This window comes from Nymphaea colorata, chromosome 10 (genome assembly GCF_008831285.2).
Source record: "Nymphaea colorata isolate Beijing-Zhang1983 chromosome 10, ASM883128v2, whole genome shotgun sequence".
In the NCBI taxonomy this organism is placed as follows: Eukaryota; Viridiplantae; Streptophyta; class Magnoliopsida; order Nymphaeales; family Nymphaeaceae; genus Nymphaea; species Nymphaea colorata.
In genome coordinates, this window is record NC_045147.1 from 8,779,705 (window position 1) to 8,792,926 (window position 13,222).

Here is a 13,222-nt window from a genome sequence, read left to right on the forward strand (position 1 = left end):
CATAAGTAGAATGTTCTTGATCTTCAAATCCTTCAGGTTGAGTCATATAGACATCTTCATCAAGGTAGTCATTAAGAAAAGCATTGTCAAAATCAAGTTGAGGAAGAGGCCACCCATATTGTGTGACTAGGGAAAGTAAAACCCTAATAGTAGTGGGTTTTATTGTTGGATTGAATGTTTTCGAGTAGTCGATGTCTTCTTCTTAAAGAAAACCATGAGCGACAAGTCGTGCTTTATGTATAGCTATGGTCCCGTTAACATTCTATTTAATCTTGTACACTCATTTTGAACTAATGACATGAAGACTAGGATGTGTGGGAATGAGCCACCATGTTTTATTATGTTTGAGTGTCTCGATCTCATGTTTCATTGCTTGCTGCCAATCACTATGCTTAATTGCTTCTCTAAAGGAGGACAGTTCCTTTTGATCTAACATAGCACAAAATGTTTTTGGTATCAAGGAACCGGTCATTGACCCGATTACCATGGGATGAGTATGCTGAGCTGGTCGAGTGATAGATGAGTTTTCAGCAGGTTCCTGCATTGTTTCAGCCTCATGTGTGTGTGGAAGATTATCAACCACTGACAAAGGGCTTGGTTGCCATGGAATGGATGTAGTTTCAGCAAGATCTCGTAAAGGAGAGATGGACATATCTGGATGAGAGTCTGAGAGTTCAACAACGTGTGGCAAAAAAGAACTTTGGTCATGAGATGGTGATGATGCAGGATTGACTAATGAAAGCAGATGATCTTGATATGTTGCTGGCTCAACTAGTGAAGGGCCCATGTTGTGAGAGTTGCTATGTTCAAGATCGAGCATACTTTGATCAATTTGAGCCTTGGGCATCCATAGAGAAAGAATCAAAAGCTGTTGGTGACTGCCCAATATGCAAACTTTCATAAAAAATTACATGTCGAGAAATAAGAGTCCTTTGAAGTGTAGTATCATAACAGATATACCCTTCATGTCTACTTACACAGCCAAGAAAAATGCACCAAGTGGTCTTTGGTTGGAATTTGGTGTTGTTTGATAGAAAAATAAGTGGATAACATATGAATCCAAATACTTGTAGATGAGTATAATCGGGCACCTTGTCAAATGCCAATTGAAAATGAGTCTTTCGTTTAAGCTTGAGAGTCGGGAGCCAATTAATAATATATACTGCAGTCCTAAAAGATTCGACCCAAAACTTGTAGTCGAGGCCAGAGTCATGTATCATACTCAAACCAGTTTCAACAATGTGTCTATTTTTCCTTTCAACTATGCATTTTGCTCATACGTATAAGGACATGAAAACTGATGAAGTTTCCATTTTCTTCACAGAATGACTCCAATGCCTTGTTGCAGAATTCTCCTCCATTGTCTGATTGAATGGTGACAATTTTAGAATTTAATTGATTTTCCACCAACACTTTAAAGTTGAGAACATAGTCAGCCACTTCAGATTTTGTCTTTAAAGGAAATAACTATGAGTAGCAAGAGAAATTATAAACTATTAGAAGAAAATATTAGAAACCATCCTTGGAGTGCATTGGAGCCGGTCCCCAAACGTCCATGTGCAAAACTTCAAGAACTCGAGAAGCATGAAAATCAGAGGAAGGAAATGGTTGTTTATGCATTTTGCCAACAAGTCATGATTCACAGATCTCTTTTCGAGATGAAGAATTTATTGAAATCAAGCAACTAGTATTCAAAAGATTCACAATCCTTTTATTCGCATGTCATAACCGATGATGCCATAGTTCATATGAGGCTGCATTATTGTGACGTGAAAACCAACTGCTGAAGATGACACTTTCTTGATTCTCGCTAGCTCACTTAAGCGCAATGGGATAGAATCCATTTCGCTTTTTTGGTTCCCGAAGGAGAATCTTGTTTGTTTGCTAATCCCTGATCACAAATTCATATGGTGAGAACTCAAAAATGCAGTCATTATCAGTATTAAATTTTTCAACTGATAACAAATTGTGAGCGATAGTGAGCACATGGAAAGTATTCTTCAGTTTAAAGGAATTCCCATCAACATCAACTAATAGATCACCAGTATCTTTAATGGAATGGCAAGAGCCATTACCAATCATGATGTTTTCTTGTCCACTCAGGAGCTTTGTTGTGCATCATATCATCACTTGCTACAATATGGTTTGTAGCGCCTGTATCGGGGTACCAATACTTGTTTAATGAGTCTTGCAGACTCATGGCAGAGTAGGCCTGAGGAATGTCGTAGCACGTGCGAGTTAAGTGCCCTTTCCGTCCACAATATTGGCAAACAATTGGAGGGTGTTGGTATTGTGAATTGGCCGTACCAGGTTGCAATTGTGGTTGAGGCTGATTTCCACGTCCCTGAAATTGATTTCTACGGCCACCTTGACTTCTTCCTCCTCGACCATAGAAAAACCCTCTGCCTCGGCATTGCCTGGAAAAACATTGAACGCAGTTTGGTTGACAACCTGTGATGCTGGCTGAACAAGACCAGTCAAGTTCATTGAAGTTGACTTAAGTAGGGCAAGCCTTTTTTCTTAATTGAGCAAAAGCTCAAAGAGTTCAGAAAATGAAAGATGTGATGAAGATGGGCCTGTAAGCATGGCTATAAAACTTTCATATTCGGACGACAATCCATTAAGTGTGACTTGTACTAGATTTTGATCAAAAATTTCTTGACCACCAATAGATAAAATATCCGAAAGAAATCTAATTTTATCTAAATAAGATTGAATAGACATACTCTCCTTCTTGATAAGAAACAACTTCTTACGCAGCAACATGATTCTCAAAGGAAACTGTGAACCATATGATTTCTCAAGGGTCAACCAAGCATATAGGTAGTTTTGGCTCGCATGATCTGCCCCAAGACAGCTTCAGTGACCGTTGCCTTATCCAGCTTAATGCAAGTCGATCCATCTTTCTCCATGCAACAAATTCTGGATTCACTTCAGTGTTACCATCCTTTGTTTTCTCCTTCGGTGGTTCGACTTGAATCCCATTAACGAACTATAGAAGGTCTTGAGAGTCCATTACGTACTCTAGTTGACTTTGCCATAACAAGTAGTTATCTCCATTGAGTTTGACCGAAACCAACGCCGCAGCAGCATTTCATTGTATAGGTGTTGGGGCAGCCATAGTATTCAAACACCAAAAAAAAAAATTAGAATGTCACGGAGTGCCACAACCAAAGGGAAGCAAAGTACCCACAAGAACAGCAGCGTCATTTTTGGGAAGAGGAAGTAATGCCCCAAAGTTCAGGTCCAACCGAGATCTCCAGAGAAAGTGCATGAAGGTTAAAGAAGGTTGGCAGACAGATGCTAGAACGTGGTGCTCCTCTGGTTCGTGCTCTATCAGAATGGCTTGAACTCCGCAAATTTTTAAAAATCAGGGGAAGCTCCAATGAAGCTGAGATTTGAACCACAGCTTGAGCACGAGATGGGGGTTGGACGCGCCAATTTGTAGCTGAATCCGATCAGCCAAGAGGAAACACGCCAAGATTGAAGGTTGTTTTCGCCTTCCCCTATTTCACACACTGAAGAAGAAGAACAGCAAAAGAGGCGACCAGAAATAAAAAGATTTTGACTGACTCAGTTGACGGTTTCGGGCAAGGATGAGCTCCTTGGAGTCATGACGAGTAGGGGATGTCTCCTGAGCAGTACGAGGACCAACGGAGGAAGGCACTGATGACGGGATGTAGATTAACAGAGACTTTGTGTTCCCCTATTTCACACGCTGAAGAAGAAGAACAGCAAAAGAGGCGGCCATAAATCAGAAGTTTCTGACCGACTCAGGCGACGGTTTCGGGCAAGAATGGGCTCCTTGGAATCATGACGAGTAGGGGATGTCTCCTTAGCAGTACAAGGACCAACGGAGGAAGGCACCGGCGACAGGGTGCAGATTAACAGGTACACTGTGTTTCCATGTTTCAAGTACTGAAGAAAACCAGTATGAGGACCAACGAAGTCGGTTAAGACGTTGGTATTACTGAAGGAAAACAATGGCTGAACAGAGGGGCAGCTTGTACTTGCATAAGAGGGACCTATGCATCGATGATACAGAGGAATCACTCTGATACCATGAAAGAAAAATAGAAAGACAATGCAGGCAAGTGAGACAATCTCTTGCTATGTAGTTTGCAAGAGTATTCGTTTGTATTTATAATGTTACACGGCTGGTACAAATATGGTAAAAGGCAGCTATACATATGGTAAGGTAAGGTAAGGAGTTACAACGTTTGAAAATCTTCCATCGCTGGGGCAATCTTTGATCGCCAATCTACACAATCCTCGATTGCCTCTTTCCTTAATGCTTCATGCTTCACACGGTTTGACGTCTCTTTCCTTAACAAATTAGACCTAATCCTTAAAAGAGAAAGAGGTCTTGTGGAAAAAAAAAACCAGACTAAATGGCTAAACCTTGGTGCTTGCAATACTACCTACTTCCCTACTCAGGTGAACCGGCGAAACCAGAAGAAGAATATCAAAGACATTTGAGTCAACAATGGTATCACGGTGGACAACCTGGAGTTCATCCAAAATCTTTGTAGGGACTTCTTTGCACAATTTTATGGGTATTACATTGATGCAAACTTTACTTTTCAGCCTATTTCAAATGGTCCTATGGTCACAGCCTTGGAGAATAATCTCCTCTGTAGGCCGGTTTCCAATGAGAAGATTGGCAAAGCTGCGTTCAATTTGAGGAAAAGCAACGCCCCTGGTCCGGATGAATTTGGTGTTGAATTCTTTTCTCACTTCTAGCATATTGTAGGTAATGATGTTTGCTTGCCTGTGAAAGATTTTTTCAAAACAGGTCACCTGGCTAAATCGATAAACAGGATTCACACTGCCCTTATTCCGAAAAACGAGAAGTGGTTGACATAACTAAATTTAGGTCTATTGCTTTGTATAACAACTTATATAATGTGATCTCTCGTATTATGGTGCACCGAATGAAGCCTATCTTGGGAAATATTATTAGCAAGGAACAGTGGACCTTCATCTCGAGCCGAACAATCCAATATCACATAATTTATGGTCATGAGCTATTTAACAACTTACAAAATCATTCAACTAGTTATGTCCTAGAGGCCAATGAATTAAAAATAAAAAACACTTTAAACAAAAAACGTTAAAAATTAAATAAACACGTTTTTTCACTACTTTTCACTTTTTTCATTTTTTTCAGTTTTTTTAATGCCAAACAGTTTTTTTTTTTATTTCTATTTTTTATTTGTTGCAAATCTACTTATCTTTTGATGTTTGTGTTATTAGTTTTTCACTTATATTACTTTCCCCCAATTTTTAGTTTTTCAAAATTTTCAAAAAAATTTAGAGTATTTTTTTTCATTTTTTCCCAGTTTTTTCAAGCTTGAGGTATTATAACCGAGAAAAAATCTCACCGTTTAAAACTCCGATGTTATTTGTAACTATGTTTGAAACCAAGTAACTAACAAAGGAGAAATTAACAAATAATATATGGTATTTCATCTATTTAAGACAAAAATCAGAACATTTATTCTTCCTTGTACGAGACAAAGTCCATAAGAAACATGACATACCATCACTTTGCAAAAGGAAAGGATTGCTGGAACCAAACAACAAATTCAAAACACTTTTAGGAGATGCATACAACATTTTCTGCATAGAAACCATCAATTGTTATGCATCTCAAGTATAAAAAGATAGTACAAAACAAAACTATGGATCTAAACAAAGAAATATTCTTAGTGCCTAACGTGCACATGTTAGTCACATGATTTGATCTTGCAAAGATCGGTATATTACTTTTAGCCTGCAGATAACAATGGAGATTAAATCACACACTCCACGTTGTGAAAGCTCAAATTCCAGCTTAAATAGTATGTTATATGATGTATATGTTATATAGTATATTATTATAACGCATATGTTACAACATATACGTTATAACATATATGTTATATGCTATAACATATGGCGTACAATTATATACACTTATAAGTACGTTCTATTATATTCTTGGGCGTTGTACATATGCATATATTATATGTTATACTCTATACATAACATATAATATTACATATAATTAGATGTCATAACGTATAATACGTGTACATATAATACACTATATACTATAATATTTATATAGTATATGTAATATAATTGCTATATACTATAAGTGTACATGTAACATTTGTATATGTAGAGTTATAATATATAACATATTTTATATGTTATATATATAATATATGTGCATATATATTATCAATTATATATATAGTGTATATATACATATGTACACTATATATATAACATGTGTGCGCATATATTATACATGTAGTGTATATATAATACATATATTATACACATATAATATATGCACACATATATTATATATGTACATATACGTATATGTATCAACATATTATATGTGCAGTATAATGTATGCGTACAATCTTACTATGTATATATTATATGTATATAATACATTGCATGTTATATATATAATATATTGAACTTCTATACACATATATATGTGCACTCCACGTATATCATTATACATAAACACTATATATAATTCATATAATGCGATATATATATATATATATATATATATATATATATATATATATATATATATATATATATATATATATGTTACATATTATGCATTATATATGTAACACTACAACGTATTATACATACATACATTTAAATGTATTATATATATCGTGTAAAAAACATATGTACATGTTATACTTAATATGTATATATACACATACGTTAATATATACACATATATCATATGTATGTACATATATTTGTAAATGTATATAATTATCATATAACACGTTATATCCATTACATATAATAGATATATTATATGTACATGTGTGTATGCATACAAGTGTATAAATAATATATTGTATATATAATATAATAAATATATTATATGTACATGTGTGCATGTATACAAGTGTATATATAATATACATCTGTATGTAACATAATACTACGGTATGCAACTATATACATATGATATATATATATATATATATATATCATATGTATATGTGTGTGTAACATAACATATTACATATAATACACGTTATATAACATATTATATATATAACAGCATATGTCTCCCTCTTTCTCTCTCTACAACTACGACAACCAAAAGTACCATAAAAGAAATAGTAGTCCCAGTATTCTCTTTAGTTTGCAGATATTCATGTCTCATAATTTGCAAGATGAGCTTCCCTACAAAATTTTTGTGGCAAAAAGATAATGAATGATGCAACTCGACATCCTTGTAAGGTTATTACAAACATATTATAGTAGCGAGTATCACAGTCGTGGATACACGATTTCTGCCCAAACTACTCTTTTTCAGCTAATGATAGATTTATATATGTTCTATGTAGCATACATGTGACAACACACGATGTACCACAAATTTTGTGTACACTGAACACTCGAAGATACGCACAAATAGACAAATAGGATATAGAAACATGAACAAGCAGATTTTAATTTCACAAAAATTGCGTATGAATACGGTGAGACGTTCATGCAAGCCCTTAAAAAGAAGGGTAAAGGGGGCCGTAATTCAACGGAGCCCGTCGAAGTTGCTGCTGGTCCGTCAGAAACTTAGGTGACGTGTTTGTAAAGCCAAATGTCGAAAATAACCTTTTCCCAGATGGAAACTTTGATGAACTAGTTCAATCTTAGCAGATCCTACCACTCAAGTTGTACTAAAATAGCAAATCGGATTAAGTTATATATTTTTCAATCAAACGTTAAAAAATAAAAATAAAAATGCTGTATTCTTTGAACATGTGTTTGAAGAACACAATGTTTTACTTATCAAGTATGGGTTTTTGTTGGCTCACCAAGTTAGTTTACAATAATGTATGTTCTAATAAATTTTGAGATTTACATTATCATGTCCATTGCATCTAACAAACTCAACCCAACTTAGTGGCGAGTAGAGCAATAAATATTTGGTTAAAAGACATTAATATTTAGATTGAAGTTTTTAAGAAGAAACAAGTGTGTAAATAAGTAAATGTTTGCAAGATATGAATAGATAACCGCCCACTATTGACAAGTAAGCTTACATTAAGATATTTAAAGTGAAGCTGGTTATATATATTCCTCCGTGCACAAAAAAATTATACATCTAGATGTAAAGACCAGAATACCTTCGATTAATAAAAATGAGATATAAAGGCAGAAGAAAATATAGTGAAAAAGATAAATGTCCAAAAAAAATTCAAAAATCCCCATAAAGTGATAATTAGAAAGTCAAGGGCAAGGGCGTGATCACCCGACAATGGAAAGACGTTAAACCTTTTGATGGCGTGATCAGCTATAAGGCCGAGAAGGAAAGGAGGATTGATTGATCTTGGGTTATGGCCGTGCTTCGTTCTTTCACGAGCACTAGAGGGTTCGGGAGGAGATGGCGAAGGAGGAAGGGAAGACGGTAACGGAGGCGGTGGCGAAGGAATCTCAGATGATCAGACAAAGAGGATGGTTGTGCTGATTCCGGCATCCCCTTGCCCAACGTTGCCAACATGATCCTGGCGAAGGTAATCGAGTACTGCAAAAAGCACGTCGACGCCCAGAAGACCGGCGACGACAAGATCCAAGAAGAAGAGCTAAGGCGTGGGATGCCGAGTTTGTTAAGGTGGACCAAGCGATGCTCTTCAATCTCATTCTGGTATTCTCCTCGGCCATCTCCCTCTTCTTTATTCGGTCCTCTATCTTGGGTTTAGGGTTAGGGATTGTGATTCTTGCGATCTAACCATTCCGACAAGATTTTGCTGTCTGCATGACCCAATGGTTGCATTAATCGTAGTCATAAAAGGACATAACTGTCGCTTCTGGAATTTCGTGTTAGAACTGAACATACACTGCATGCAGGTCTTAAATGAGGATCTATGGCTTGTGGAAGGTCAGCAAGAGCGGATGATCAATGGGCCAAATGTTTGGAACTGGCCTGTGGCATATGATAAGCTTGGAGCAAGGTACAGAATATGGAGAGATGCACTTGAAAGAGGCAACAAGAAGCTTCCATTCGAGAGGTCCACAGAGTGAAAACTTCCAAAGAGTAGCTCAAATTCCCACTTATTTGGAAGGGATGGTGAGATTCATTCTTCATGAAGCTCTAGATAGTATGGATTTTCCTGCCTTTGAAGTTTGATTCACAGGAGTCCATAATTCAATTCCTGGAAGGGCAGAATCAAAATTTCTTTACGTCAAAGGAAATTGTATATGGGTTAAGGCTTGCAAGCAATTTGCGTCTTAATCGTCTAGAGTATTTTCATGTACAGTGCCTACGCTGATTTTTCTTCTTTTTCACCCTTTTATGACCCCATCTGAAGGTTCAACGAGGCATATTCCCTTTTTTATGTGAACTGGAAAAATATTTGGCATTATCATGTCGATGGTTAAATTTGATAGTACAAAGGAAAATTATTTTTGATTCACCTCCTTATACTCAATTGTTGCCATTGAAACTGATTAAATTCGGTATTTTTTCTTCTCTTTCCTTTTCTATTCATTTTCCTTTATTTGTGGCTTTGAAATCAAGGACAATTGCAGTGCAAAGCATCTCTTCCCAGGAAGGCAACCTTAACTTGAAGATATCTGTCCCACAAGGTTATCATTTCTCGAAGGTTTGATACCGAAAGGACTTCTCCTATGGCTTGATTATTTTTTGCCTGTTCCTTTTTAACCTATATTCAGGGATCATATAGTTATAATGTAATAATATATACGAGATTATATATTATTATGTATATACTGCATATATACTAGTTCAAAATATACATACATATTGTAATTATATATGTAACAAATATATAATACATATATGTACCATATATATACATACGTATAACATTATTTTGCTTTCTTTGCTTAATCTTTACTCTTTTTAATTTGTTAAAATAAGAGTTTGATAGCCTGGAATCTGGATTTATAAAAAATTGCTTGTTGCAGTTCTTCATGAGAATTCTTAGCTACGTGATGCATTGTCTTCCTTAAGTCTAAGAAAAAAGGAAAATTAACTATATATTTTCTGTCCTCAATTGTTCAGTGCTTCTGTTTCTTTTTTCAGGTGAATGAGGCCAAAAATGTGCTGAAACTTTGCGATTTTGGTTATGCTATGTTTGCTGGGAAGAATGAGATTACACCATAGTTGTTTCTCTGTTCAGTCAGTCCTCCATTTGGTTCTATTCAAGTATGGTTGTATCTCTATTCATTAGTTGTTTTTACTGCAACTTTGAAAATCTGTTGCGTGTGCAAATTAAGGTACTTCTTTGTGTGATGTGTATGCTTCTGAATCGTGATGTGAGGGTTATTATTGACTGGTTTCTTGAAACTGCAGTTCTTGGCTTGCCGTATGACCATGCTTTGGACATATGGTCAGTTGGCTGCTGCTTGTACGAGCTATATACAGGAAAGGTCCTCTTCCCTGGACCATCAAACAATGGCATGCTTCGGCTTCATATGGAGTTAAAAGGTCCATTTCATAAAAAGATGCTCAGGAAGGTATGCGATTTTTTGGCATGGAACGTATACTTACTTTGGACGACTGATTTTGTTTATCTTGTGATTGATATCCTTTTTTACTCTGTCTTCTATTTTTGGGAGCCTTTACAGATCATCATTTTGATCAGGATCTGAATTTCCATGCCACTGAAGAAGATCCTGTTACAAAGAAGGTGATCATCTTTTCATTATCATGTACTTCAGGTTAATTTATCTATAGCATGGTGAAAGTACATCTTGTTTGTGTTATATATATATATATATATATATATATATATATATATATATATATATATCATTGTTCAGTAACAAGTGGCTGGGTAGGGCCATTATGTCCTTTATACCTGCATCTTAATTGACTCCACAAGGACGATGCAGGGAGTTCTTTCCTTGGTCAGCAATACCATAATTAGGCAAGCCAAGTAGAGATGTGCACGGAAAGGATGTAAGTGAACAATGCTAATCAGCTAGTTTATAACAAATGTACCTAAATAATCTTCATAAAGTAAGTAATTAGCTAATGACAAAGTGACTATTGTTGTTGAAAGGGCACTCTTATGTGTTTAAGATAGAAACATCGATTTCAAGATCTGAGTGTGGGAGATTGATTTGCGGTTGAAGAAAGAGATTCCTGATTTCTTTCACAAAATGTATAAAACCTATCACTTTTACTGTAGATTTCTGTTGTTCTGTAAAGATTACTGTAGATTTAGTGTTTTGTGAAGACATGGCATCAAATTCCAAACAATCCTGCATGACAATGGTCACAAAGGCGAGGAAAATGATTGGTAGAAAGTCATGTGCAAGTGTTATAATTAGATGATGAACAATAAATAGATGATATTTGATTGTTTTCATTTTTTATTTGCTTAAATAATTTCATCTTGTGTTGCATAAAACTTTGAAGTTATTTCTTAATGTGTTATTACTTGTAACATTATGAGTATGTTATGTTAATGGATGTTTATTCCCATAAGTCTATATTTATGTGGAACATGTTTATAATGGAAAACATTTTTTTCTTTATCTTTTCTGTTTTTTTTAATTTATTTTGAACTTTTAACATTAAATTGAATTTGCGGTACATTTATGAAACTGTTGTAATACGTTATGGTATGGCGTATTTGTTGGTCCCACCAATATGGGTACATTGGTTTTAGTCATTCAACTTGAATTCACTTGGACCAGCTAGTCGTTTTGTGGTCTTAAACAACACGTACTTGACTTCTCAATTGACAAATAAAGACCGAAAAAATGGTTAATTGGTGTGATTGGTGAGGACTGCTCAACTTAGTCGGTCAAGTGGTCCATTGATTATGCTCCAGCCAACTTGATAATCATGGACCTGTCAACTGATCATTGGCCAGAATGATAAGCATCTATTTGTCCAATTAGTTGCTAGGTTCCCGATGACCCAACAATTTATAAGTGCTATGAGGTGTAGTTATGTTATGGAAATGTGGTGTCCTATGATGTGAGAGTTTCTCAAATTTTTTCTTAAGAAATTGCTCCCAACAATATTAAAATGTGTCTTATCTCTAAAACAAAATGTTGCATCTGCATGAGGTAAAGAAAGTGCTGAGTGTTATCCATATCGGACAATACGTATCGTATAGGTTTGAGAAACCTATGCGATACGCATACAACACACGATATGCCTGTGGATCATAGGTGTATCGTCCGCATCATGCGATACAAAGGCTGTACTGTACGATGTGGCTGATACACCCCCGTATCTTATGATACGGGGACAAAACGGAAAAAACATTGTTTTTTTTGTGCTTCTTTTTCAAATCGCTCCTCCCTTCCACTTTCTAAACATCTCTAAGAGCTGTGGGAGGTGAGGTTTTACTAGTTTTCTAAAAAAATGAACATATGTTGGTGAACAAATTCCATTTGAAGGCATTGAAAATTAAAATTTAAAAAAAATAACAAAGAAATGAGGATGAATACGAAGATTATGATGATCATCATTGATGGATGATAATCATGATATTTGCTGCCATCAATGTTAAGTATATCTCAATGTTTCATTAGCATAAGGTTGTTATTAAATTTTTTCCTTTAGTTCTATTCATATTTTTTTAATCCTCAACGTATTCTGAGGTGTTGATACTTGGAAAATCAACTTTTTTTGTCTTCCCTTAAAAATTCTCGTTGGGTATTGCGATAATCATGAAATATGATATGGATTTATTTATCTACATCCATGCAACATATTTGCATGCCCACACTAGGAAAGCAAAAGTGCTTACAATTTCATTGTTAGTGCAGGCCGTTAAGCGACTGCTTGTGAATATTAAGGCAAATGATTTTAGTAGTCTTATTTCAAGCTATACTGGTGAGGATCCCAAGATGCTGGCCAATTTCATAGATCTGCTTGATAGAATTTTTGTGCTCGATCCAGAGAAAAGATTGACAGTATCTCAAGCACTGAGTCATCCATTCATTACGGGCAAGTGAATAAAGAAGCTGATATTTCTAATCCAGAACTGCTGTTGAGTTAGCTATGCATTTGAATCTTTTATTCAGCCATCTGATCATTGGGCATTTGCTTGTCTCTATCTTTGTCACTTGGACCAAGTGCAAGCAATGCAGACTTCTTGCTGATCGTGAGCTTAACACAGCCACTCTGGAGAGCTCTCTTACTTGGCGAGTCTTTTCAGTCGAGGTTTGACTGCGCCGGATTTCCTTGAATAGA

The 13,222-nt window shown here is 35.7% G+C and overlaps 1 protein-coding gene across 1 annotated transcript; it reads left to right on the forward strand.

Moving 5' to 3' along the window:
* Positions 1-8,425: 8,425 nt before the first annotated feature.
* On the forward strand, positions 8,426-12,984 carry LOC116262239 (uncharacterized). Its single transcript, XM_031641404.1, has 6 exons — positions 8,426-8,449; positions 8,890-8,993; positions 9,560-9,644; positions 10,088-10,167; positions 10,236-10,521; positions 12,796-12,984. The coding sequence occupies exons 1-6, from the start codon at positions 8,426-8,428 to the stop codon at positions 12,982-12,984; spliced, it is 768 nt and encodes a 255-aa protein (XP_031497264.1).
* Positions 12,985-13,222: the final 238 nt, after the last annotated feature.

Excerpts from the sequence above, each read along its gene's own strand:
- LOC116262239 (XM_031641404.1), top strand. The coding sequence starts at position 8,426 with ATGGCGAAGGAGGAAGGGAAGACG. Across the intron at positions 9,645-10,087 it reads AAGGTTATCATTTCTCGAAG|GTGAATGAGGCCAAAAATGT; the intron begins GTTTGATACCGA and ends TTCTTTTTTCAG. Across the intron at positions 10,168-10,235 it reads AAGAATGAGATTACACCATA|TTGTTTTTACTGCAACTTTG; the intron begins GTTGTTTCTCTG and ends TCTATTCATTAG.